We start from the raw sequence: 26,472 nt of genomic DNA, 5'->3' as shown, positions 1-26,472 counted from the left end.
CTGGCAGGGGCGGAGTCTGCTGAATCCCTGCCGTGCGTCCCCGGCAGGCAAAGCTCTGGGCCAGGACAGCAAATTGGTAAAATGATCGCGATCCATAAACGAATAATCATCAAAACAATGGTTAAAAAAAAAATCCCAGAATCTCATAAAAATAAAAATGTAATAAAAACAGAATGTGATTTATCCAGTCACTGTAAAACGGTGGTGGCCCTGTTAAGTCCTATTTAAGGAATCTCCACTCTAGCGAATGGGAGATGTTTTCTCCAGATTTGGTGCGGGGTTGGGGAGGAGGAAGGGGAGGCAACAGGATGGAACTTGAACATTAAAGATCTGACAAAGTTATAACTTTCCAACACAACGGATGAGAATAGCTGATGAGCTGCAGGTGCACTATTAGCGCAAGTGCGGACGGCAGCAGTCACACAAAGGGTTTAGGCGACGGAGCACTGCGGGCTTTTGACTGTATTGGTGGGGACATGGTTGAAGAACAAGAGAGAGTAGAGGTGACAAAAGACCTACTGATTAAGTATGTTCCTTCTATCAGCTAATCCATAGAATAACACAGACCCCTCTTCAGGCGAGCCCATGCTCCCCAGCTGCAGCTAAGAGTGAGAAGCAATGTGTCTGGGGGAGGAGGGAGGGGGCGCAGGGGGAGAACTGGACACCAAAGTGAAAAAGGATAGCCCTGCGAACAAAACGATAAGAAACTTTGAAAAAACAGAGAGCCAGCCATTGGCGTTATTTGAAGGACTGTTTAGTCATGGATGATTGGAACAGGACTGGCTGGGTAGTTTTGTTGTGCAGTCACTGATTGCCTCTGTCGAATCGACACAGTTACACAAGGTTTAGGCTATGCAGCACCTCCAGACTCTAGCTCCAGGTACAAGATGCAAACATTTTCAATCTACCAGTTCACAGAGGCTGAGTAAAAGGAGATCACTTCAGAATTTTTCTGGTGGTCAGTTTCAACACCAGTTAAGCCTGCACACCTTTGGGGAAGACTGGTTGCTTTTCTTTAAATAAATAAAGACATTTCTTTAAAAAAAAAGGCTGCAGCATTTTACCTTCATTGCATGTACTACAGCTTCTGGCTTTGGGACAGTGGGGATGAATCCAGGTGGCACCGCTGGAACACTGGGGTCCCCAGTCACCAGCCGAGGAGGACCCTGTTTAAAGAACACAAAAGCTGTGAGCATGTTGTGTACATCAACAGGGCAGAGTGGGGGTGGGGTGAGAGATTTCAGGGAGTGGGGGGGGAAAGGAAAGGGAAAAGGGGAAAAGAGGCGAGAGAGAAAGGGACGGGGAGAGGCGATGGGTGTAGAGAAGGGAAAGCAGGGGAACGGAAAGACGGGAGGGGAGAGGGATGGAGCTGAGGCGAGGAATGGAAGAGAGGGGAGAGACAAGAAAGGAAGGGGAGGGAGAAGCGAAGAGGAAAACAGGAGGGAGAGAAAGGGGCGAGAGGAGAAGGGAAGGTAGGGGCAATGGAAAGAAGGGAGGGCAAGGGACTGGTAGGGGATGGAGCTGAGGCGAGGAAAAGGGAAGGAAGAGACAAGAAAGAAAGGGGAGGGAGAAGGGCTAGGCGGTGAGCAACGTTCCCCCAATTGTTTTTTTGGCTGCGCGGCCACACAGCTTAGAGGGAATGTTGATGGCGAGTAAGAAGAGTCGGAGTGGGGGAAGAGGAGAGGAAGAATACAAGAGTGGAAAGTGGAGGGGAGAGGAGAGGAGGGAGAAAGAGAAATAAGGGGGAAGAAAGGGAAAAGTGTGGGAGGTGTTGAAACTGAGAAAGGTGACAATGGGTGCATTTCAGTGAGCAACGCTATGGGATTCTCAGCAATATCTCTGTTACTTGTTTGAGCTAGTTTCCATCAAAATGCAGCAATTTGCAAATAAGATCCTGTGGCGAGAACATAATTTGTAGAACAAGATGTGATGGCACTGCATAAGATTATCTAATTTTACTATGTAGCTTCTGGGAACTGTTCCTCTTAAAGTGAATGGTGCAATTTAAACCTCTATAAACACTTCAACATCCCTTGCACCAAAGATGAAAGAAACCGAGGGCTGCAATGGTTCTGTTCAAGTGCTTGCAGGATTTCCTGCCTTTAAAGTGTGGACAAGCCCACAAAAGAAAACTACCGCACACCAGGAATAAAAGGCCCTTTCCTGACTCCATTATTCAACACCCAGAGAGCTCTCAGCAAGGAACAATGAAACAATTTACTAAGTCAACTATGAACTTCCCCAACAAAACCCAGTAATACTATAGCTGCCCCCAGGCATCATTTATTTTAGATTTATTATTTATTATACATGCCGCTTCTAGAGAAAAAAAAATGTAGAATAAACTTTCAAGTAGGTTAAAATAGCTTTGAGGAATTAAATCAACATGTTCTTATCTTCCCTCCAGCCAAGTGAACAGGTTCAAGGTGCAGAGTGTAAGGGAGATAAAAAAGAAGAGCCCATCGTGAGTTGGAGTGTAGCTGAAAAGTCTTGAAGCTGCAGCTACAGCGGAATTCTTTCCGTCATTTAAAAGACTCCATTCAGGTCAGTCGTAGAAATACATAGAAGTTACATTACGGAAACAGGCCAGTCAGCCCAAGCAGTCTGCGCCGCCAATTACCCGCCACACAATCTTTTGGAGCCCGTGGCTAGAAATGACACTGGCTCTAAGCACTACTCTCAGGACATTTTTACATTTAGAATTCCTGCAGTTCGGATTGCCGGATCACAATGTCCATGCTGTCTGCCTGCATTTTACACGGCTAAATCCGCTTCCTTACCTCTCTGTCCGAGAGACTTGCACAAAAGGTGGGCTGATGATTCGCCTATTGGATTAAGGGAGCTGGTTTCCGCACCCACCCCGTGCTCCACTGGCACCTTCTCCTCCTTCGAGCGCCTCACCTTATTCCACCCCTTTCGCCTCCTTTAAAATCCTCGTTCCCTACTACCCGCCAAACCCCATCCCACATTTCTCCCTGGGATATCATGACTTCAATCCCCATCTCAATTCACCTTGCTCTCCTGAAACCTCTCCCTCCATATCAACTCTCCTACCCATACACTTGGCCACCCCCTTAAACTTGCCATCTCCCATAGTCTCAACCACCGACAAGAACATCTTCAACCACTTCCTTGTATCTCTCACCACGCACATCCGCCTACCCCCTTCCAATTCTACTTTCTTCTCTGTCTGTCCCTGGAAAACACTCTTCCCCCAAGTCGCTTAAAACAACAACTTGCATTTATATAGCATCTATAAAGTAGTAAAACGTCCCAAGGTGCTTCACAGGAGCGTTATCAGATGAAATTTGATACCAATCCATTTAAGGAGAGATCAGGACAGGTGGCCAAAAGCTTGGTCATAGAGGTAGGTTTTAAGGAGCGTCAAAGGAGGAGAGAGAGGTAGAGAGGCGGAGAGGTTTAGGGAGGGAATTCCAGAACTTGGGGAAGGCACAGCCGCCCGCCAATGGTGGAGCGATTAAAATCGGGGATGCACAAGAGGCCAGAATTGGAGGAACAGCTGCACATTCAAGCTGCCAACTGCCTAGCCTTTGGCCTTCTATTCACCACAATACTTCTGCAGCTGTTGATCTGCACCACCACCTTGTCCCCAGTCAACCCTTTACGCTCTTCCATTCTGGCCGTTCCCTTGGCATGGCCCCCAACTTTGCTCCCTCAAATATAAGTGGCAGAGACTTCAGTGTATCTGACGCACAACTGCTTTAGCCATCCATTACCAGTGCATCAAACAGCATCGGGCCTCACTCTCCTCCGCCAAAAGCGCTAATTTCTCCAGGATCATTCTGAAGATCAGATACCCCTGGCTTCTTTTCTCCTGTAAAGACAGATGTGCATTTATATAGCGCCTTTCACGACCTCAGGATATCCCAATGCGCTTTACAGCCAATGAAGTACTTTTGGAGTGTAGTCGCTGTTGTAATGTGGGAAACGTGACAGCCAATTTGCGCACAGCAAGCTCCCACAAACAGCAATGTGATAATGACCAGATAATCTGGGTTTTTTTTTAAGTGATGTTGATTGAGGGATAAATATTGGCCAAGGACACTGACAGTAACAACTATCTACTTAAGCTCCTGTGCCCTGCACCCTCACCTCCAACAACAAGTGCGAGGAGCTCATAGACTTCTTTGCCACTAAGATTCAGACCATCCGTTCAGATGCCTCAGACCATCGCCACCATCCCAGCTTCCAGCTCGCGCGACCCCCCCCCCGCCACCCCCGAACGTCACACTCGCGCCCAGAGTTAAAATCAAGGCTGTGGGGTCAGCAACCCATAGCTACACTGATGACACTCAGCTCTACCTCTCCACCGCCTCTCTCAACCCCTTACTGCCTCAGTGTTGTCAGACTATTTGACATCCAATCTTGGACGAGCCACAATTTCCTCCCCAGTTGAACACTGGGATGACTTAAGCCATCGTTTCCGGCCCCTGCCACAAACTCCGTATCCTTGCCACTGATTCCATCCCCCACTACGACCAACCATTCCTCAGCCCACAAACTGCTGAATTTCTCATCCATGTCCTTTGCCACCTCCAAGCTCGACTATTCCAATTCACTCCTGGTCGGCCTCCCCTCCTCCGCCCTCTGTATACTTCCGCCGCCCCTAGCCTATCCCACACTAAGTCCTGCTCACCCATCACCGCTGTCCTTGTTGACCGATACTGGCTCCCAGTCTCCCAACGCCTCCAATTAAAAATTCTTATCCTCATCTTTAAATCCCTTCTTGGCCTCACCCCTCCCTATCTCTGTAAGCCCCTCCAGCCCTACAACCTCACCCCAGGACTCTCCATTCCTCTGACTGTGGCCTCTTGTACATCCCCCACCCCTTCTTTCACCCCACCATTGTCAGCTATGCCTGCAGCCATCTAGGCCCCACGGAATATAACCTTTAAACTCCTCTGCCTGTCCACCATCCTTTAAGACCCTCCTTAAAACCCCTCCTAATATCTCCATCTTTGCCTTGGTGTACATATTTATCTGACTATGTTCTCTGTGAAGTGCTGTGGCACGTTTTTAAACATTAAAGGCACCATATAAATGTAGGTTTTGCTATTTCAGCAATGCGTACCCAGTAAGCCAACGCAAGGACTCTTCCTGTGAGCTGTACTAGAGAAACGCTAAATGTAAAAGGACCTTTAAGGGGGACGGGGGGGCATTGCAATCAGTAAAATGTGTTGGCAGAACACTTTGTAAGACCAGTGAACTGAGAAGAGTGCAACAAGGCAACCTGCGATGTACACTGTTAAATTTCTTTCAAATTAATGAGTAGTTTAAATTTAGCTTGTGGCTGTTCAGGATGTTAAAGCTCAAAACTATACAAGATAATAACATAAGTGGCAGCCTTGGCTCAGTGGTAGCACTCTTGCCTGTCAGTCAGAAGGTTGTGAGTTACAAGCTCCACTCCAGGAGTTGAACATATAATCCAGCCTGACACTTCAGCGCAGTACTGAGGGTGTGCTGCACTGTTGTGGGGTGCTGTCTTTTGGATGAGATGTTAAACCGAGGCCCTGTCTGTCCTCTCAGATGGATGTAAGTGATCCTGTGGCTCTATTCGAAGACGAGTAGGATGGTCTCCCAGTGTCCTGGCCAACATTGATCCCTCAATCTACACCACCAAAAGCAGATTAACTGGTTATTTAAGAACATAAGAAATAAGAGCAGGAGTAGGCCATACAGCCCCTCGAGCCTGCTACGCCATTCAATAAGTTCATGGCTGACCTTACACTTTCCTGCCCGATCTCCATAGCCCTTGATTCCCCTAGAGTCCAAAAATCTATCTATCTCAGCCTTGAATCTACTCAACGACTCAGCATTCACAGCCCTCTGGGGCAGAGAATTCCAAAGATTCACAACCCTCTGAGTGAAGAAATTCCTCCTCATCTCGGTCTTAAATGACCGACCCCTTATCCTGAGACTATGCCCCCTAGTTCCAAACTCTCCAGCCAGGGGAAACAACCTCTCAGCATCTACCCTGTCAATCCCCTTCAGAATCTTATATGTTTCAATGAGATCACCTCTCATTCTTCTAAACTCCAGAGAGAATTTACCTCTTTCTTCTTTGTTGGAGCTAGCTGTCCATAAATTGCCTATAAAACAACAGGCTGTGTCATCGCACCAACGCTCTTCTCAATCTTCCTTGCTGCAATGCTCCATCTCACCCTCAGTAAGCTCCCCACTGGAGTGGAGTTAATTTACAGAACAAACGGGAAACTGTTCAACCTCCGTCGCCTCCAGTCCAGATCCAAGGTCGTCCCATCCTCTGTCGTCGAATTACAGTATGCAGACGACGCTTGCGTCTGCGCTCACTCGGAGGTCAAATTCCAAACCATCTTCACCGAAGTGTATGGGTCTTACACTAAACATCCGTAAGACAAAGGTCCTCGACCAACCTGCCCCCGCCACACAGTACTGCCCCCCGATTATCAAAATCCACGACAAGGCCGTGGACAATGTGGACCACTTTCCATACCTCGGGAGCCTACAGTCAACAAGGGCAGACGTCGACGACGAAATCCAACACCGCCTTCAGTGTGCCAGTGCAGCCTTCGGTCGCCTGAGGAAGAGAGTGTTTGAAGACCAGGAACTCAAACCCGGCACTAAGCTCATGGTCTACAGGGCAGCAGTGATACCCGCCCTGCTGTATGCCTCAGAGACATGGACCATATACAGCAGGCACCTCAAAGCACTGGAGAGGTACCACCAACGCTGCCACAGCAAGATCCTGCAAATCCATTGGCAGGATAGGTGCACCAACGTCAGTGTTCTTGCTCAGGCCAACATCCCCAGCATTGAAGCTTTGACCACGCTCGATCAGCTCCGATGGACGGGTCACACTGTCCGCATGCCCGATACGAGACTCCCAAAACAAGCGCTCTACTCGGAGCTCCGACACGGCAAGAGAGCCCAGGTGGGCAGAGGAAATGCTTCAAGGACACCCTCAAAGCCTCCTTGAAAAAGTGTAACATCCCCACCGACACCTGGGAATCCCTGGCCCAAGACCGCACAAAGTGGAGGAGAAGCATCCGGGAAGGCGCCGAACACCTCGAGTCTCTTCACCGGGAGCAAACGGAAGCCAAGCGCAGGCAGCGCAAGGAGCGCACGTCAACCCAAGCACCCCACCCACCCGCCCCTTCAACCACCGTCTGCCCCACCTGTGACAGAGACTGTAGGTCCTACATTGGACTCATCAGTCACCTGCGAACTCATTTTTAATGTGGAAGCAAGTCATCTTCGGTTCCAAGGGACTGCCTAAGAAGAAAGAAGAAGATAAAACAACAGTGACTGCACTTCAAAAAGTAGTTCAATGGCTGTGAAGTGCTTTGGGGTGTCCTGAGGACATAAAAGGTTCTACATAAAGGCAAGTTCTTTCTTATGTTGCATCAAGTTGGCCTCAAATAGCTCTTTTAAATAAAGTTTGTCTAAATCCAGGTAAATCCTTATCCAGGGAGGACACCTTCATAATGCTCTGCTGACTCATTTTTAGCTTTCTGTTGTTCAATTTTCTTCCATTCCATTAAAATATTTCTCTTTCTTGCCCCTCCCCCCACCCACCCCACTTCTCTTAGTCTTCAACATTTCTCAATTCTCCTCCCACGCAGTCTTCATATCCGAATACATTCCCCTTTCATGCACGGCTGCACAGAGAGGCGACCCCATTAACTGGAATCACGAGGAAGGAACTGTCAGCTCTCCTCTTGTCAAGAGAGTGACTGCTTTCTGCCGGAATATTCTGCTTCTGTCAGCCACTGCTCAATCTCAGCACCAGTTCCGTTTGACTGAATGAAAAGGTTATTCCTCATGTAATAAAATGGGTCAGTAAGAGCAGGTGACCCAGGGTGTATCTGCCCACGCCTCTCGCAGTTCCAGCGCCAGCTATCCTCTCCCCCCCTCATCAGTATTAAAACACCAAACCCCTGCCATTAGCATCAGGCTTGACAACCTACTCAGTCGTGTACAGAAATTGATGTGATACATCCATCTCCTGCTGCTATACTGCCCGGAAATATCGCTCCGTACCCCAGATTTGTATAACCGCCCCTGCCCCTACCCAACACCCCCCCCCTTCCTACTTTCCCAAATCGAACATTTAAAGAAAAACATTCTACTGAATTGCATCAGTAACCTCTTACTACTTGATTTAGCATTAGACTTGCTCTTATATACAACCTAGAAGCATTTTTGTACAGAACTCACTCATGAATTTCTGCACCAATGTCATTGTAATGAGATGAGTGGAGTGTGGGTAATAAGACTCTGGCTGAGACCAGTTACTCACTGGGCAAACTCACAATGTTGCCGTGGAGTGAAATCACATGATGTCGTGGAGGTTGGGGTGAAATCACATGATGTCGTGGAGGTTGGGGCCTGAGTTGGATAGAATGCTTGCTTCCAAAGGTGCCATCCTTGGCTCAGTGAGTAGCACACTCGCCTGAGTCAGAAGGTCATGGGTTCAAGTCCCACTCCAGAGACTTGAGCACGGAAATCTAGGCTGACACTTCAGTGCGGTACTGAGGGAGTGCTGCAGTGTGGGAGGTGCTGTCTTCCGGATGAGACGTTAAACCTTAGGTAGATGTAAAAGATCCCATGGTGCTATTTCAAAGAAGAATCCTGGTCAACATTTATCCCTCAACCAACACCTAAAACAGATTATCTGGTCATTATCATGACACAAATTGGCTGCCGCAGCTCCTACATTACAACAGTGACTACACTTCAAAAGTACTTCATTGGTTATAAAGCGCTTTGGGACGTCCTGAGGTCGCGGAAGGCGCAATATAAATGCAAGTTCTTTCTTTCTTTCCAGGTTGACTGTAATCAGCAGATCTAAGCCACAAAGCAGGGTAACAATGGCTGATGGATACACACTGGTTTAATGTACAATCATCGCCATCTGTCACATTCAGAGCTTTCGGGTGCTTCAGCGGACCACACATCCCCTTTAATATTTTTGCCCATCACTCATATCTGGTGGTCTTAATTGGGATGGGATTTCTCAGTCCTGAGCAGGTCCACTTCTGATCTCACGTTGTCTTGTTAAAGGAACATTTCATTGGCCCATGGAGTTTGGACTGACACACACCCTCGTGGAGATGGGTGTCATGTTTAAATATTCTTTAAAAAGAAAATACAGTGCTATGGACTGACATTGTGTTGTGTGGGGGGGTGGGGGGGTGGCTGGGTTAGGATGCAGGTTTGATTCCCCATACAATATATAATTTTCCAACTTCACACTGCTGGTGGGAATCCTCACCTGCCAGGAATGTCTATTGAAAACTCTTGTGTGTGCTATGTATGTATGCTTTTCCAAGAATTAATTTAGATGGAAAATCCCGCGCCGCGCACCACAGAGTTTCCAAGAGGCTTTCATCTGGGAGTGCAAAGTTGGAAAATGACCCCCACAGCATGAGTTCCAGATTTTGGCCACACCGTCAAATTATGGTTTGCATCCAACAGTATAGGAGCAGTCGATTTTATTCATTTACTCCTGTTCCTATGATGAGGAGGCATTAGTTATTAAGAAGGCTTTTTAAGTCAGTTTTCACGACTGAAGCACCACAATGAGAATTAAAGCCACGATCCCACCCCTGGTCATTAGGATGGGTGATTCTACTCTGGGAGGAACCAACCTAGGGACACAGTAACATTTGACCGCAAATTGACACGTAGAAACATAGAAGATAGGAGCAGGAGTAGGCCATTCAGCCCCTCGAGCCTGCTCCGCCATTCAATGCGATCATGGCTGATCATCCGATTTCAGTACCCTGCCCCTGCTTTCTCCCCATATCCCTGGATCCCTTTAGCCTTAAGAAATATATCCAACTCCTTCTTGAATATATTTAATGAATTGGCTTCTACTGCCATCTGTGCCGCGCACCACAGAAATGAGCCAGTTACACCTTGTAGTAACTGGCTCAGAAAGACCACTAACGCAGGTCAAGCAGCAAGTTGCCTGCCTGTACTCTCAGCCAGGGAAAAATTACACTTCACAAATGTAAAAATGTCCCTATATAAGCACAGAAAATGCGAGCCGCTGCTGATGATGTGAGCACAGGCTATAGAACTTGGGTTATGATGCTGTAGCCCTGTCTCTGACTCATGCTCAAATCTAGTGAGTCTCCACACACCCAGCCTTGTGATCTTTGCCCTATACAACTTTCCAAAACAGCCGCACAGAAAGTACCGAGCACAAGACAGTTCAAAGGTGTCCAATTAGATGGGCCCAACTGTCAGCTTTCTGTCAGTCAAGTGACATGTGCTCCTTCTGTGCACACACTCAAAACCCAGGCCAGCGAACAGGACACAACACTGAAGAGGCTGCACAATTCAACTTCAAACACAACCTTGATAGTTATTACCAGGCTGCAACTCTTTACTCTTTCAGGGGAAATTCCCCAGTTGGCCAAGACCAGTGTATGAAGGGCAGTTCAATGAACACTTTGACTTTGTGCTCAAGTAAGAGTCTAGTGGATAAATGTACCAGCTGGCTAGGTGTTAGGTCATACAGAATGGAAAGGACATGGCAGCTGTCTTTCATTCTGCCAGCGCAATTTACACTTCATCTAGAGCCATCCTTTGTTTCTTAACCTGTCCCATTACCGTCTCCTTTTGCCTTGAATATCTCTTAATGTCTCATAACCTCTTCCGCCTTCTGTCCTATCACAGACCTTCCCTTTTGTTCTTTCACCCCCTCCCCCATTTCCCAGCCCCTACACTTGCTTAAAAATCTGTTCCATTTCCTGCTTTTTTCCAGTTCTGACGAAAGGTCATCGACCCGAAACGTTAACTCTGTTTCTCTCTTCACAGATGCTGCCTGACCTGTTGAGTTTCTCCAGCATTTTCTGCTTTTATTTCAGAATGGAAAGGTGTCCATCTGTAACCGAGTTTGCTTATTTTAACCAAGGCAATGACAGGTGCCATAATTGGATTCCGTGGGCTGGATTTTTACTCGGAGGCGGGGAGGGACCGGGGGTGGCGGGAGGGGGGGGGGGGGTGGTGTGGGGAGGGACTGGATTTTCAGGTTGGGAAACCCGGAAGAACAAGTTTCCCTCAGGCCCTGCCGAATTTAACGGCAGAACCAGGTTAACATTTTTTTTCTCCATTTCCCGGCCGCAGCTGGCCAGATTGAGAGGCTGGCCGGCTGTTGGGCGGGTAGGCCTTTTCATCTTCTGTATCGCATTGTTCTTGGGGAGAGTCAGGAAATTCTGCCGCTGATCCTCACGTTTCTCCTGCAAGGATTTCTCCATCTCCAGCACCTCCTGCAGCTACTTCTGCTCCCTATCCAACTGCTCCTGTAATGACTTCTTCGTTCTAATGCAAGACAGGATCACCACGCGCTGTTTGTTCGCATTCTGTTACTCCTGCTTCCCCAAACACATCAGCACCTCCTGATTGGTGAGCAAAGATTTAGGGACTCTGTTCTTTCGGGGAGCGGAGAGGAAGGAGGGAGGGATCGGAGGCTGGGGGATGGGGGTGGGGAGAGACATCAGATGCCTCGGGGCTAAAATCGGAGGCCGAGGGGGAGAGGTTGAAGGCCTCAGGGGGAGATCGGAAGGGTCGGAGGGAGGGTGTCCGATTGCAGGGGGTTGGTGAAGCAGGCACGCTGGATCCAACAGGTAAGTGGGAAGGCACTTACCACCTGGATCGAGCTGATCGCGCCGCCCTTTAGTCGCCGGGTTTCCCCGAGGCCTGGGAGCATAGGAACAGGAGTAGGCCACTGAGCCCTTCGAGCCTGTTCCGCCATTCAATAAGATCATGGCTGATCTGCGGTCTAACTCCATATACCCACCTTTGGCCCATATCCCTTAAGACCTTTAGTTAACAAAAAACTATCAATCTCCGATTTAAAATTAACAATTGACCCAGCATCAATTGCCGTTTGTGGAAGAGAATTCCAAACTTCTACCACCCTTTGTCTGTAGATGTGTTTCCTAATTTCACTCCTGAAAGGTCTGGCTCTAATTTTCAGACTATGCCCCCTAGTCCTAGAATTCCCAACCAGCGGAAATAGTTTATCACTATCTACCCTATCTGTTCCCCTTAATATCTTCGATTAGATCACCTCTTAACCTTCTAAGTTCTCAGGAATACAATTTTAATTTGTGTAATCTCTCCTCGTAACTTAACCCTTGAAGTCCGGGTATCATTCTGGTAAACCTACGCTGCACTCCCTCCAAGGCCAATATATCCTTCCTAAGGTGTGGTGCCTAGAACTGCTCACAGTACTCCAGGTGTGGTCTAACCAGGGTTTTGTATAACTGCAGCATAACTTCTACCCCTTGTATTCTAGTCCTCCAGATATGAAGGCCAGCATTCCATTAGCCTTTTTGATTATTTTCTGTACCTGTTCATGACATTTTATTGATCTATGTACCTGAACCCCCCACCCCCCCCAAGTCTCTTTGGACCTCCACTGTTTCTAGCTTTTTACCATTTAGAAAGTACCCTGTTCGATCCTTTTTAGGTCCAAAGTTGATGACCTCACATTTGCCTCCATTGAAATCCATTTGCCACAGTTTTGCCCATTCACTTAATCTGTCGCTATCCCTTTGTACAGTACAAGTTGTTGTTGTTGTAATTTTATGCTTTCATCTACAGTGCCGCCTATCTTTGTGTCATCGGCAAACTTGGATATCTGACTTTCTACGCCATCTTCTAAGTCGTTAATAAATACTGTGAATAGTGTTAAATTGGAAGTGGTGGATAAGTATGAGGCACGCAGCTTCATTATAATATTTAAATTGCCGACCTGCATCCTGGAAGCGGGTTGGTTGCCTCCATTAAAACCAGAAGTGGGCGGGTTGGAGGCGGGTTCTGGTCAATATTCAGATTTTTTAACACTTTAACCTCCCACCCGCCCATTTTTTGGGGTTAAAATCCACCCCCCCCCCCCCCCCAGTGTCTGTAGACTTTTGGAGGGGGGTGGGGTCAATAAAAATCAGCCACGATTTTTGCAGCGATCTGAAATGCACTACCTGAAAGGATGGAGGAAACAGATTCAATAGTAACTTTCGAAAGAGAATTGGATATATACTTGAAAAGGAAAACACTATTGCAGGGCTATGAGGAAAGAGCAGGGGTGTGGGAATAATTGGGTAGCTCGTTCAAAGAGCCGATGGGCCGATTGGCCTTCTCTTCTGTATGATTCTATGAAGATTCTTTATCCTAATTGCTATCCTATGAGTGCTGCTAGGAAGGGCACGTATGGTGAGAATTGGGCTCCATTCTGAGACCTCCTCCTGCGTCCCCGCCCCAAACCATGGAACAGCCTGCTGACACTCGCACATTAAGAATGGTGACATACTGGAGAGGTTGTGATTTCCATGGTGCCTTCTCATTTCAGGAGAGGAGGAAGGAGAATGAGGGAAGATAATCCTCTAGATTTTTTTTTTTTTAATACCACTAACAAATTATAAAGCTGGTCTTTATCGCCCACCGATAAATGGATGGAGACTAATTTCACACCAATCAAAGGCGTCTTCCGTTTCAGCAGTCTTCAAAAATGAAGCCCTGAAAGGTGCTTCACATCATTGTGACTTGGTGCAGCCTAGATCCTGGGAAAGAGATTTCAGGGGATCCCCACATCGTTCTCCCGTTTGTACACCTGAAGTCGGCCTTGGTCTCCTACAGGCTGAATGGATTCAAAGAGGACAGAGATCCCACACCAGGTCAAGAGACCCAAGAAATAAGGGGTCTCCGCAGGCACCAGAATAACACAGGTTGGCTAATTTATACTGGATAGTATCATCAACTGTGCAAGACCTGAGCATCAGGAGTCAACTGCGCTAGTGAAATCTAAAAAAACACAAGATTAAAAGCTAATTTACCCTCAATTCTGACTGGAACCTTTGTTGAAATTTTCTTGGGATCACCTACCCCCCCACCCACCTGCCTTTGATTTCTCGTGTCACAAAAACACGGTACTTACTACATTTCCCACATTACAACAGCGACGCCACTTCAAATAGTACTTCATTGGCTGTAAAGTGCTTTGAGACATCCGGTGGTCGTGAAAGGCGCTATATAAATGCAAGTCTGTCTTTCTTTTATTAGAAGCATACGTGAAAGATTTTCGTTTAGTAGCTGTGTGGTTGTTTGGGGGAAATCAGAGGCTTGGGATTGTATTTGCTACTGATTATCAATTATACAGGCACAGACCTGCCCTCCCAGCGTAGCCTCCCCCGCCCCTCAACACTAAAACATTAATGGTCCCTATTTACTGCCACTCCTCCTCAAACCGTCAGCCCGAGTGAGAAGCCCTGATGCGATTCCTTTCATTTCTGTGTCCTCCCAGTCCGGCGTGTCTACCACGGCCAGGTGTCACGCCAAACCCGGCCACTCCACCAATCACACTAGTGCCAGCAGTAAACAGCTGGGTTAACGAGCGTGTGCTAGAAATGAGATAAATGGCCGGCATCACATGGTTATTAATCCTCCTCAAAAACCCTTACCCACCCAGACAGGGTAAGCAGCGCCTCGATTTCAAAATTCTCATCCTTGTTTTCAAATCCCTCCATGGCCTCGTCCCTCCCTATCTCTGTAATCTCCTTCAGCCCCACAACCACCCACCGAGATATCTGCGCTCCTCTAATTCTGCCCTCTTGAGCATCCCTGATTATAATTGCTCAACCTTTGGTGGCCGTGCCTTCTGTTGCCTAGGCCCTAAACTCTGGAATTCCCTCCCTCTCCGCCTCTCTTTCCTCCTTTAAAACGCTCCTTAAAACCTACCTCTTTGACCAAGCTTTTGGTCACCAGCCCTAATTTATCCTGATGTGGATCGGTGTCAAATTTTTTGTCTTAAAATACTCCTGTGCAGCGCCTTGGGACATTTTACTATGTTAAAGGTGCTATATAAATACAAGTTGTTGTTGTTGTTGACATTCTGGGAATTTCCATCGCGATTCACAGCTGCTTCTGGCCGCTGTAAGAGAGAGGGCCTCACCTCACCATCAAACCGAGCTGACTGATCCCGTCCCCCAGCCCTATCATCATAAAACAGTGGCCGCGATTGAGATTACTGTTCAATTAAAACTCTGAGCAAAAATGGAATTGACTTCCAGCTTTCAACAGCTCAAACATTAACTTTAAGGAAAGAAATTACGAAAAAGGGGGATGGAGAAAGGCTAGTAAACACTCATACTGCATTTATATGTATTGTACAATATATTCAGGATTATAGAAGGAATAATTCTGCAATCTCAAACTCCTCCGGCATGGGTCAGAGATACGGCCTCAGTTCTACGGCTCATGCCCCAACCCCCACTAGAAGCACCAAATTGTGGAATTACCCTCAGAATTTCCCGATAATTAAATGCAGACAGACTTGCTACGTTAAGTACCTTTTTTAAAAAAAGGTCAGCCCCACTGGTTCACTGGCTTGAATCCCAGTGTAGGAATGAAAAAGATGTTAACTTTTTCCCCTTCTTAACCATCCTTCGGAAGAGACGTTAAACCGAGGCCCCGTCTGCCCTCTCAGGTGGACATAAAAGATCCTACACACTGAAGAAGAGCAGGGAAGTTTGCCCTGGTGTCCTGGCCAATATGGACCTCTCAACCAAAATCACTAAAACAGATATCTGGTCTTTTTTTCATTACTGTTTGTGGGAGTGTACTGTGCAGCGTTTACTACATTATAACAGTGACTACACTTCAAAAACTACTTAATTGGCTGTGAAGCGCTTTGGGACATCCCAAGGTCACGAAAGGCGCTATATAAATGCAAGTCTGTCTTTCTTTCTTTCCTACCTACCTGCAGTGTGTACCATCCTGGGTTGAGATAGTGACCAGCTCCCAACCTCTGCTTATTGCACTCCACGAACAGCCATTAGCTGGGCCTGGCCACAATGCAGCAATGGATGCAGCACGCTATCGGTTTGGCACTAGGACACTTTGTCCTACATTGAGTGGCTCCAGCCTCACAATTTTTCTCTCAGTCTGCCCACCGTGTAACAGCATAAAAAAAAACACTTCGGACAACTCTCTCAGCACTTGCATAGTAACAATTTCAAACAGGAGAATCTCTTCGGCCCATCTAGCCCACCGATCCTCAGCATTCCCTTGGTGCATTTCTAAGAACCCTGCGTCCCATTTGTCGACAAGAACCTATCTAGTTCCTTCGTGAACCACATTAACTTGTATATCAGTCAAGAGTCAATAAATTCTTAACGGCTCGAGTGACACTTGACAGTGTACTGAAACGTGGAATGAGGCGGGTGCGGGGTTCCATCAGTGTAGGTAAGAAGCATTTCCAAACTAGTGCGCTGCCATCATGATCTGGCTTTACTTCTCGGTCAGCCTCCTACTAAAATCAGACTGAGATCGATAGATTTTTGGACACGAAGGGAATCAAGGGAGATGAGGTTAGGGCGGGAAAGTGGAGTTGAGGTAGACGATCAGCCATGATCTTATTGAATGGCAGAGTGGGCTCGAAGACGCCTACTCCTGCTCCTATTTTTTATGTTCTTATGTTCATCTGAAGTCCCCCACCCCCTACCCCCACAAGGCCCACAATGGGCTAAACAAATGCTTTTTTTTAAAGTCTTCATCTCCCATGGGAACCAGTCTGTTGCAAAGGATTTGGGGCCTTCAGAGGGGCTAAGCAGGAACTCAAGTCAGGTCTCAAGTGGGGTGTGAGTTGCTGTGGTAAAAGGAGGAATTTCCTGGGGAAGCCTGAGAACTCCCTCAGACATGCTCCTCCATATGGAGATGGGTGGCGGGGGGGGGGGGTGGCAGATGGAAGGCTCAACCATGGATTCCCAACTGCAATTTAAAGGCCCCACAGAACCAGGTTCCAGCCCATATTTCATACCTCGCCCCCCTCCCCCCCAGCCCCCACCCCCCCTCCCCCAGGGCAGAATGGAACTTACACCCTCTCCCAACCCAGGAACTTTGAGATCTCCAGAACTTGGTTTTCTATAGTTCTTAAAGGGAGGAAAAGCAGTTCAAGATACTTGCTTCAAATGGCTGTATTTAGAGGCTGAAGTCCCATTTTATTAAAATACGTTGTGCCAGGGGCCACGGAGGGCGTTGTAACTGTGATGCACATCGAAGCTGCATGGCGGTTCATGTTTGTGAGAGCCCAATCTTAACCGTGCTTTAATATGGAGACTTCAAGCCAAGGTCATGAGCTTCCTCATAATGAAGAAGCAAAAACGAGTGCGCGAACAAGCCCAGGCCATTCCTGTGCACTTCTTTGACAGGGGTAGGTTTGGGATCTAGTCTTCGGGCCTTCCTTTTATCGAGGGAAGGTTTGTGCTGTGTGGGAAGATTTAATGAGGGAAGGAGATATCTGACTGATATCTTGCTGCTTGCAACAAGAGGGAGAAGAAAGGTCGGATTTGTCAATCTGGTCGCCACTGTATTTTTGCTTTCTATTCATATCTTGTACAGCCGCTGGAAATCAGAGCGACATCTATTCAATCGTTACTCTTGGAGCAAACTAATCTGAGGACCCTCATAGCAAGTCTAGGCATGGAATTGAGAAATGTAGCCTACGACTGAAGGTTGGTCCATGGTAACGATGTCGGGAAAATATAGCCTCAAGTTTCACAGGTTTGTGTCAGCCATGGCTCAGTGGGCAGCACTCTCGCCTCTGAGCCCCACTCTTTGAGCACAAAATCTAGGCTGACACTTCAGTGCCGTGCTGAGGGAGTGCTGCACTGTCGGAGGTGCCGTCATTTGGTTGAGGCATTAAACCGATGCCCCGTCTGCTCTCTCAGGTGGATGCAAAAGATCCCAGTGCAGTAGTTCGAAGTGCAGGGGAGTTCTACCCAGTGTCTTGTCCAATATTTATCCCTCAACCAGATTATCCGGTCATTATCACATTGCTGTTTGTGGGAGCTTGCTATGCGCAAATTGCCTGCCATGTTTCCTACATTACAACAGTGACTACACTTCAAAAGTATTTCATTGGCTGTAAAGCGCTTTGGGATGTCCTGAGGTCGTGAACGGCACTATATAAATGCAAGTCTTTCTTTTACAAAATGCAATCACAATATTCAAAGGCTTTCATATTGGAGTCTATTTCAGGACCAAGCGATTATAGCACCAGCTTTTCAACCAAGGCAGTTGCATATTTGAATCCCAGAGAGAGTAGATCATTTCAATCCTCCTAATACAGCGAGGGACAGTCTTTGACCGACCAGTTCGATGGAACAATTCATGAAAACAGAGCAGTCTGAAAGTGAAATATCCTTTTTACGCGGTCTGCATTCAGTTTACAGCACAAAAAGCAAATGACATGCTCGCACCAAATTCCAATATACTTCAACTAAATCCCCCTGAGCCACATCCAGTTTACTGCTGCTCCTGTCCCAATCCCAGCTGGCATTTATCACACTGGATTCTGCTGCCAATTACACAAAAAGCAACTCTTTTACCTCCACGTACACCAGCCTTAAATGAATATGAACGGGCTAATTTAGACAAATAACCTTGCAGTTATCATGGATTCCCAGACCCAGGTGTCATTATTCATGCCACTGTTGAGCCACATAGGTCATTAGTGATGAAACTGTGTCTGTACGAGTGCAATTAGGTTGAGAATAATGCTGTGCTTGATAGGATTATATATTTCTCATTGCAACCGTGCGTAAAGGACACAGCTTAATGAGTTAGACTGGCAGAAAAACAATTGAAAATCTTGCCTTGAGAGCTCTGCTCCTCAAATTATCCACTTGGCTGAAGACTTTGTAGGTGATTCATCGCTCTCTCTGATTTTGCCCCTTTCATGTTTCATCAGCTGCAATAATCTTTTAATACATACACAGCCTCTTAGATTGTTTCTGCCGGCATGTGACCGGAGGCGGTTTTAGTTAATCCGATGCTCTTTTTTGCGTGTCTCCGTTACTGTTTCATCACTGGACTCTTCGTGTCCTTGTCAAATGTATTACATAGAATTTACAGCACAGAAACCGGGCATTGGGCCCAACTGATCCGTGCTCCACACGAGCCTCCTCCCACCCCTCTTCAGCTCACCCCATCAGCATAACCTTCTATTCTTTTCTCCCTCATGTGTTTATCTAGCTTCCCCTTAAATGCGTCTATGTTATTCGCCGCTACCACTCCCTGTGGTAGCAAGTTCCACATTGTAACCACTCTCTGGGTAAAGAGGTTTCTCTTGAATTCCCTCTTGGATTTATTGGTCACTATCTTATATTTATGGCCCCTAGTTTTGGTCTCCCCCCACAAGTGGAAACATCTCTATATTTGTCCTATCGAACCCCTTCATAATCTTAAAGACCGCCATCAGGTCACTGTTCCAGAGTGTAATGGTGATCACGCACACTGCTCCTTTCTTAGGAAGACTCTTGTGACGGGTCTGAGGTGCACGATTTGTGCAGTGCGAGGAGGGAGTGAAGCAAAGAGCTCTTCGATTATTCAATGGGGAACCCTGTCCTCAGCAGCACTCACATTTTGTGTAGGTTCCTGAAACGCTGGCGGCAGTGGTGAAGAATGCGGAGTTTCCGACTTGTGCGGCGCAGGGTAAGTCTTGCGGATGGCCTTCAGATCACCGGTGCTTGACTGCTGTAAAGAGAAATGGATTGGTCTTTATTTTAAAGAAGAGGACAAACTTAGCATACCGTCGACAACAACCCTACACTATGCTTACAGCACCTCCACCCAATCCAACCTGGCTTCCCATTGATCAGAAAGCAGTACGGTCTCGAGACATACAAAGGGGACAACTGCAAACTTTGGGAATCTAAAACAAAAATACAAAAGGCTCGAAATCCACAGCAGGTCCATCAGCATGTGAAAGAGAAAAGACAGGCTAGCATTTTGAATATAGACCCTTCATTAGAACCTCAATACAGAACCCAGTTCTGACCCACCTAAACCCAAGACATTAACTAACCCTTTTATTTCCCCTTTGCAGATGCTGATGGACCTGCTGTGTGTTTCCAGTATTTTCTGCTGTCACTTAAAAGAAAGTGAGTACAGTACTTGCATTTATACAGTGCCGTTCATAACGTCAGCATACCCCAAAGCGCTTTAAAGCCAATGAAGTATTTTTGAAGCGTAGTCACTGTTGTAATATCAGAAACTAGGCCAATGCTATGTATGTCATATTTTTAAAAAACCTGCACCGAGCTAATGTGCTTTAATATTGAGTGATGCTCATGTCAAACTGCTCCCAGCACTACCTCACCCGACTGTTTTGGAATACAAAATGGTCTCTCCAGACAAGTTTGGGGTGTGAATCTATAATATTCACCCAAGGAGATAAAAACTCAACATGCTGCTGTTAGTATTTACTGAAACGCTACGGACAATGTGGTGATGGGAAGCAGAGCTCCTGGATAAGCGTCCATGTAACCGCTGGTGACTCCATTCTGTTGGATGTACTGTACTCTACTTTGAAAGGTCAACAAGCAGGGTTCCTGCTAACAGAAGACTTGAACAAGTTACAGCCCATAGTCCCGGACACTGATAATCCGTAGCCGAATATCCAAACATGCATATATATTATGAGTGCTGCCTGTTGAGATTAAAAACAGGGGTGTAACGAGCAGGCAGAAGGTTGGGACCACTTAAATGGGTGACTGCCTTTGGTGGCAGGAGAGAGAAGTGCAGTACAAACAGGAGTAGGCCATTCGGCCCCTCGAGCCTGTTCCGCCATTTAATGAGATCATGGCTGATCATCCAAATTCAGTACCCTGTCCCTGCTTTCTCCCCATATCTCTGGGTGAAGAAATTCCTCCTCATCTCAGTCCTAAATGGCTTACCCCTTATCCTTAGACTGTGACCCCTGGTTCTGGACTCCCCCGCCATCGGGAGCATCCTTCCTGCATCTAGTCTGTTAGAATTTTCTAAATTTCAATGAGATCCCCTCTCATTCTTCTAAACTCTAGCGAATATAAGCCTAATCGACCCAATCTCTCCTCATATGTCATTCCTGCCATCCCAGGTATCAGTCTGGTGAATCTTCGCTGCACTCCCTCCATGGCAAGAACATCCTTCCTCAGATAAAGTGACCAAAACTGCACACAATACTCGAGGTGTGGTCTCACCAAGGCCCTGTACAACTGCAGCAAGATATCCTTGCTCCTGTACTCGAATCCTCTCGCTATGAAGGCCAACATACCATTTGCCTTCTTAACCGCCTGCTGCACCTGCATGCTTACCTTCAGCGACTGGTGCACAAGGACACCCAGGTCTCATTGCACTTCCTCTTTTCCCAATCTATTGCCGTTCAGATAATAATCTGTCTTCCCGTTTTTGCCACCGAAGTGGATAACCTCGCATTTATCCACATTATACTGCATCTGCCCAATAGAATAATGACCAGAGAATCATTTTTCGTGATGCCGATTGAGGGATAAATGTTGGCCAGAACACCGAAGAGAACTCGCCTGCTCTTCTTCAAATGAGTGACGTAGGATCTTTTACGTCCACCTGAGGGGGCAGACGGGGCCTCGGTTTAACATGTCATCTGAAAGGCAGCACCTCCGACAGTGCAGCACTCCCTCAGCACTGCACTGGAGTGTCAGCCTAGATTTTGTGTTCGAGTGGAGTGGGACTTGAACCCACGACCTTCTGACCCAGAGGAAGAGTGCTACCCACTGAGCCAGAGGCAGAGAGCGCTACCCACTGACCCAGAGACAGAGCGTGCTACTCACTGACCCAGAGGCAGAGAGCGCTACCCACTGACCCAGAGACAGAGCGTGCTACTCACTGACCCAGGGACAGAGAGTGCTACCCACTGACCCAGAGACAGAGAGTGCTACCCACTGACCCAGAGACAGAGAGTGCTACCCACTGACCCAGAGACAGAGAGTGCTACCCACTGACCCAGAGACAGAAAGTGCTACCCACTGACCCAGAGGCAGAGAGCGCTACCCACTGACCCAGAGACAGAGCGTGCTACTCACTGACCCAGGGACAGAGAGTGCTACTCACTGACCCAGAGACAGAGAGTGCTACTCACTGACCCAGAGACAGAGAGTGCTACCCACTGACCCAGAGACAGAGAGTGCTACCCACTGACCCAGAGACAGAGAGTGCTACCCACTGACCCAGAGACAGAGAGTGCCACCCACTGACCCAGAGACAGAGCGTGCTACCCAGTGACCCAGAGACAGAGAGTGCTACCCACTGACCCAGAGACAGAGAGTGCTACCCACTGACCCAGAGACAGAGAGTGCTACCCACTGACCCAGAGACAGAGAGTGCTACCCACTGACCCAGAGACAGAGAGTGCTACCCACTGACCCAGGGACAGAGAGCGCTACCCACTGACCCAGAGACAGAGAGTGCCACCCACTGACCCAGAGACAGAGCGTGCTACCCAGTGACCCAGAGACAGAGAGTGCTACCCACTGACCCAGAGACAGAGAGTGCTACCCACTGACCCAGAGACAGAGAGTGCTACCCACTGACCCAGAGACAGAGAGTGCTACCCACTGATCCAGAGACAGAGAGTGCTACCCACTGACCCAGGGACAGAGAGCGCTACCCACTGACCCAGAGACAGAGAGTGCTACCCACTGACCCAGAGACAGAGCGCTACCCACTGACCCAGAGACAGAGAGCGCTACCCACTGACCCAGAGAGTGCTACCCACTGACCCAGAGACAGAGAGTGCTACCCACTGACCCAGAGACAGAGAGTGCTACCCACTGACCCAGAGACAGAGAGTGCTACCCACTGACCCAGAGACAGAGAGCGCTACCCACTGACCCAGAGAGTGCTACCCACTGACCCAGAGACAGAGAGTGCTACCCACTGACCCAGAGGCAGAGAGTGCTACCCACTGACCCAGAGACAGAGAGTGCTACCCACTGACCCAGAGACAGAGAGTGCTACCCACTGACCCAGAGAGAGAGAGTGCTACCCACGGACCCAGAGACAGAGAGTGCTAGCCACTGACCCAGAGACAGAGGGCTACCCACTGACCCAGAGACAGAGAGAGCTACCCACTGACCCAGAGACAGAGAGTGCTACTCACTGACCCAGAGACAGAGAGCGCTACCCACTGACCCAGAGACAGAGAGTGCTACCCACTGACCCAGAGACAGAGAGTGCTACCCACTGACCCAGAGACAGAGAGTGCTACCCACTGACCCAGAGACAGAGAGTGCTACCCACTGACCCAGAGACAGAGAGTGCTAGCCACTGACCCAGAGACAGAGAGTGCTACCCACGGACCCAGAGACAGAGAGTGCTACCCACTGACCCAGAGACAGAGAGTGCTACCCACTGACCCAGAGACAGAGAGCGCTACCCACTGACCCAGAGACAGAGAGTGCTACTCACTGACCCAGGGACAGAGAGTGCTACCCACTGACCCAGAGACAGAGCTTGCTACTCACTGACCCAGGGACAGAGAGTGCTACCCACTGACCCAGAGACAGAGAGTGCTACCCACTGACCCAGAGACAGAGAGTGCTACCCACTGACCCAGAGGCAGAGAGTGCTACCCACTGACCCAGAGACAGAGAGTGCTACCCACTGACCCAGAGACAGAGAGTGCTACCCACTGACCCAGAGACAGAGAGTGCTACCCACTGACCCAGAGACAGAGAGTGCTACCCACTGACCCAGAGACAGAGAGTGCTACCCACTGACCCAGAGACAGAGAGTGCTACCCACTGACCCAGAGACAGAGAGTGCTACCCACTGACCCAGAGACAGAGAGTGCTACCCACTGACCCAGAGACAGAGAGTGCTACCCACTGACCCAGAGACAGAGAGTGCTACCCACTGACCCAGAGACAGAGAGTGCTACCCACTGACCCAGAGACAGAGCGTGCTACCCACTGACCCAGAGACAGAGAGTGCTACCCACTGACCCAGAGACAGAGAGTGCTACCCACTGACCCAGAGACAGAGAGTGCTACCCACTGACCCAGAGACAGAGAGCGCTACCCACTGACCCAGAGACAGAGAGTGCTACCCACTGACCCAGAGACAGAGAGTGCTACCCACTGACCCAGAGACAGAGAGTGCTACCCACTGACCCAGAGACAGAGAGTGCTACCCACTGACCCAGAGACAGAGAGTGCTACCCACTGACCCAGAGACAGAGAGCGCTACCCACTGACCCAGAGACAGAGAGCGCTACCCACTGACCCAGAGACAGAGAGTGCTACCCACTGACCCAGAGACAGAGAGTGCTACCCACTGACCCAGAGACAGAGAGTGCTACCCACTGACCCAGAGACAGAGAGCGCTACCCACTGACCCAGAGACAGAGAGCGCTACCCACTGACCCAGAGACAGAGAGCGCTACCCACTGACCCAGAGACAGAGAGTGCTACCCACTGACCCAGAGACAGAGAGTGCTACCCACTGACCCAGAGACAGAGAGTGCTACCCACTGACCCAGAGACAGAGAGCGCTACCCACTGACCCAGAGACAGAGAGCGCTACTCACTGACCCAGAGACAGAGAGTGCTACCCACTGACCCAGAGACAGAGAGCGCTACCCACTGACCCAGAGACAGAGAGTGCTACCCACTGACCCAGAGACAGAGAGTGCTACCCACGGACCCAGAGACAGAGAGTGCTACCCACTGACCCAGAGACAGAGCGCTACCCACTGACCCAGAGACAGAGAGTGCTACCCACTGACCCAGAGACAGAGAGTGCTACCCACTGACCCAGAGACAGAGAGTGCTACCCACTGACCCAGAGACAGAGAGCGCTACCCACTGACCCAGAGACAGAGAGTGCTACCCACTGACCCAGAGACAGAGAGTGCTACCCACTGACCCAGAGACAGAGAGTGCTACCCACTGACCCAGAGACAGAGAGTGCTACCCACTGACCCAGAGACAGAGCGCTACCCACTGACCCAGAGACAGAGCGCTACCCACTGACCCAGAGACAGAGAGTGCTACCCACTGACCCAGAGACAGAGCGCTACCCACTGACCCAGAGACAGAGAGTGCTACCCACTGACCCAGAGACAGAGAGTGCTACCCACTGACCCAGAGACAGAGAGTGCTACCCACTGACCCAGAGAGTGCTACCCACTGACCCAGAGACAGAGAGTGCTACCCACTGACCCAGAGACAGAGCGCTACCCACTGACCCAGAGACAGAGCGTGCTACCCACTGACCGAGACAGAGAGTGCTACCCACTGACCCAGAGACAGAGAGTGCTACCCACTGACCCAGAGACAGAGAGTGCTACCCACTGACCCAGAGACAGAGCGCTACCCACTGACCCAGAGACAGAGAGTGCTACCCACTGACCCAGAGACAGAGAGTGCTACCCACTGACCAGAGACAGAGCGCTACCCACTGACCCAGAGACAGAGAGTGCTACCCACTGACCCAGAGACAGAGCGCTACCCACTGACCCAGAGACAGAGAGTGCTACCCACTGACCCAGAGACAGAGAGTGCTACCCACTGACCCAGAGACAGAGAGCGCTACCCACTGACCCAGAGACAGAGAGTGCTACCCACTGACCCAGAGACAGAGAGTGCTACCCACTGACCCAGAGACAGAGAGCGCTACCCACTGACCCAGAGACAGAGCGCGCTACCCACTGACCCAGAGACAGAGCGCGCTACCCACTGACCCAGAGACAGAGAGTGCTACCCACTGACCCAGAGACAGAGAGTGCTACCCACTGACCCAGAGACAGAGAGTGCTACCCACTGACCCAGAGACAGAGAGTGCTACCCACTGACCCAGAGACAGAGAGTGCTACCCACTGACCCAGAGACAGAGAGTGCTACTCACTGACCCAGAGACAGAGAGTGCTACCCACTGACCCAGAGACAGAGAGTGCTACCCACTGACCCAGAGACAGAGAGTGCTACCCACGGACCCAGAGACAGAGAGTGCTACCCACTGACCCAGAGACAGAGAGTGCTACCCACTGACCCAGAGACAGAGAGTGCTACTCACTGACCCAGAGACAGAGAGTGCTACCCACTGACCCAGAGACAGAGAGTGCTACCCACTGACCCAGAGACAGAGAGTGCTACCCACGGACCCAGAGACAGAGAGTGCTACCCACTGACCCAGAGACAGAGAGTGCTACCCACTGACCCAGAGACAGAGAGTGCTACCCACTGACCCAGAGACAGAGAGTGCTACCCACTGACCCAGAGACAGAGCGCGCTACCCACTGACCCAGAGACAGAGAGTGCTACCCACTGACCCAGAGACAGAGAGTGCTACCCACTGACCCAGAGACAGAGAGTGCTACCCACTGACCCAGAGACAGAGAGTGCTACCCACTGACCCAGAGACAGAGCGCTACCCACTGACCGAGAGGCAGAGAGCGCTACCCACTGACCCACAGACAGAGAGTGCTACCCACTGACCCAGAGACAGAGAGCGCTACCCACTGACCGAGAGACAGAGAGTGCTACCCACTGACCCAGAGACAGAGAGTGCTACCCACTGACCCAGAGACAGAGAGTGCTACCCACTGACCCACAGACAGTGAGTGCTACCCACTGACCCAGAGACAGAGCGTGCTACCCACTG

General features: G+C 49.2%; 1 protein-coding gene across 4 annotated transcripts in view; it reads right to left on the bottom strand.

Moving 5' to 3' along the window:
* The window catches only part of ccdc85ca (coiled-coil domain containing 85C, a), a 239,512-nt gene that overhangs the window by 6,073 nt on the left and 206,967 nt on the right, over positions 1–26,472 (bottom strand). For 2 of the 4 annotated variants that reach the window (XM_086002735.1, XM_086002732.1), the window contains 2 exons: positions 19,432–19,545; positions 1,065–1,166 (listed from right to left, as the gene is read on the bottom strand). In XM_086002735.1, the coding sequence (XP_085858861.1) occupies positions 1,065–1,166; positions 19,432–19,545 (216 nt within the window). The remainder of the gene's footprint in view (positions 1–1,064; positions 1,167–19,431; positions 19,546–26,472) is intronic. The other 2 variants (XM_086002733.1, XM_086002734.1) reach the window with 2 other exon arrangements.

This window comes from Somniosus microcephalus, chromosome 12, assembly GCF_052327205.1.
Source record: "Somniosus microcephalus isolate GS21.2 chromosome 12, FLI_Smic_1.0, whole genome shotgun sequence".
Lineage (NCBI taxonomy): Eukaryota > Metazoa > Chordata > Chondrichthyes > Squaliformes > Somniosidae > Somniosus > Somniosus microcephalus.
This window is presented reverse-complemented; position numbering and strand designations above follow the sequence as displayed.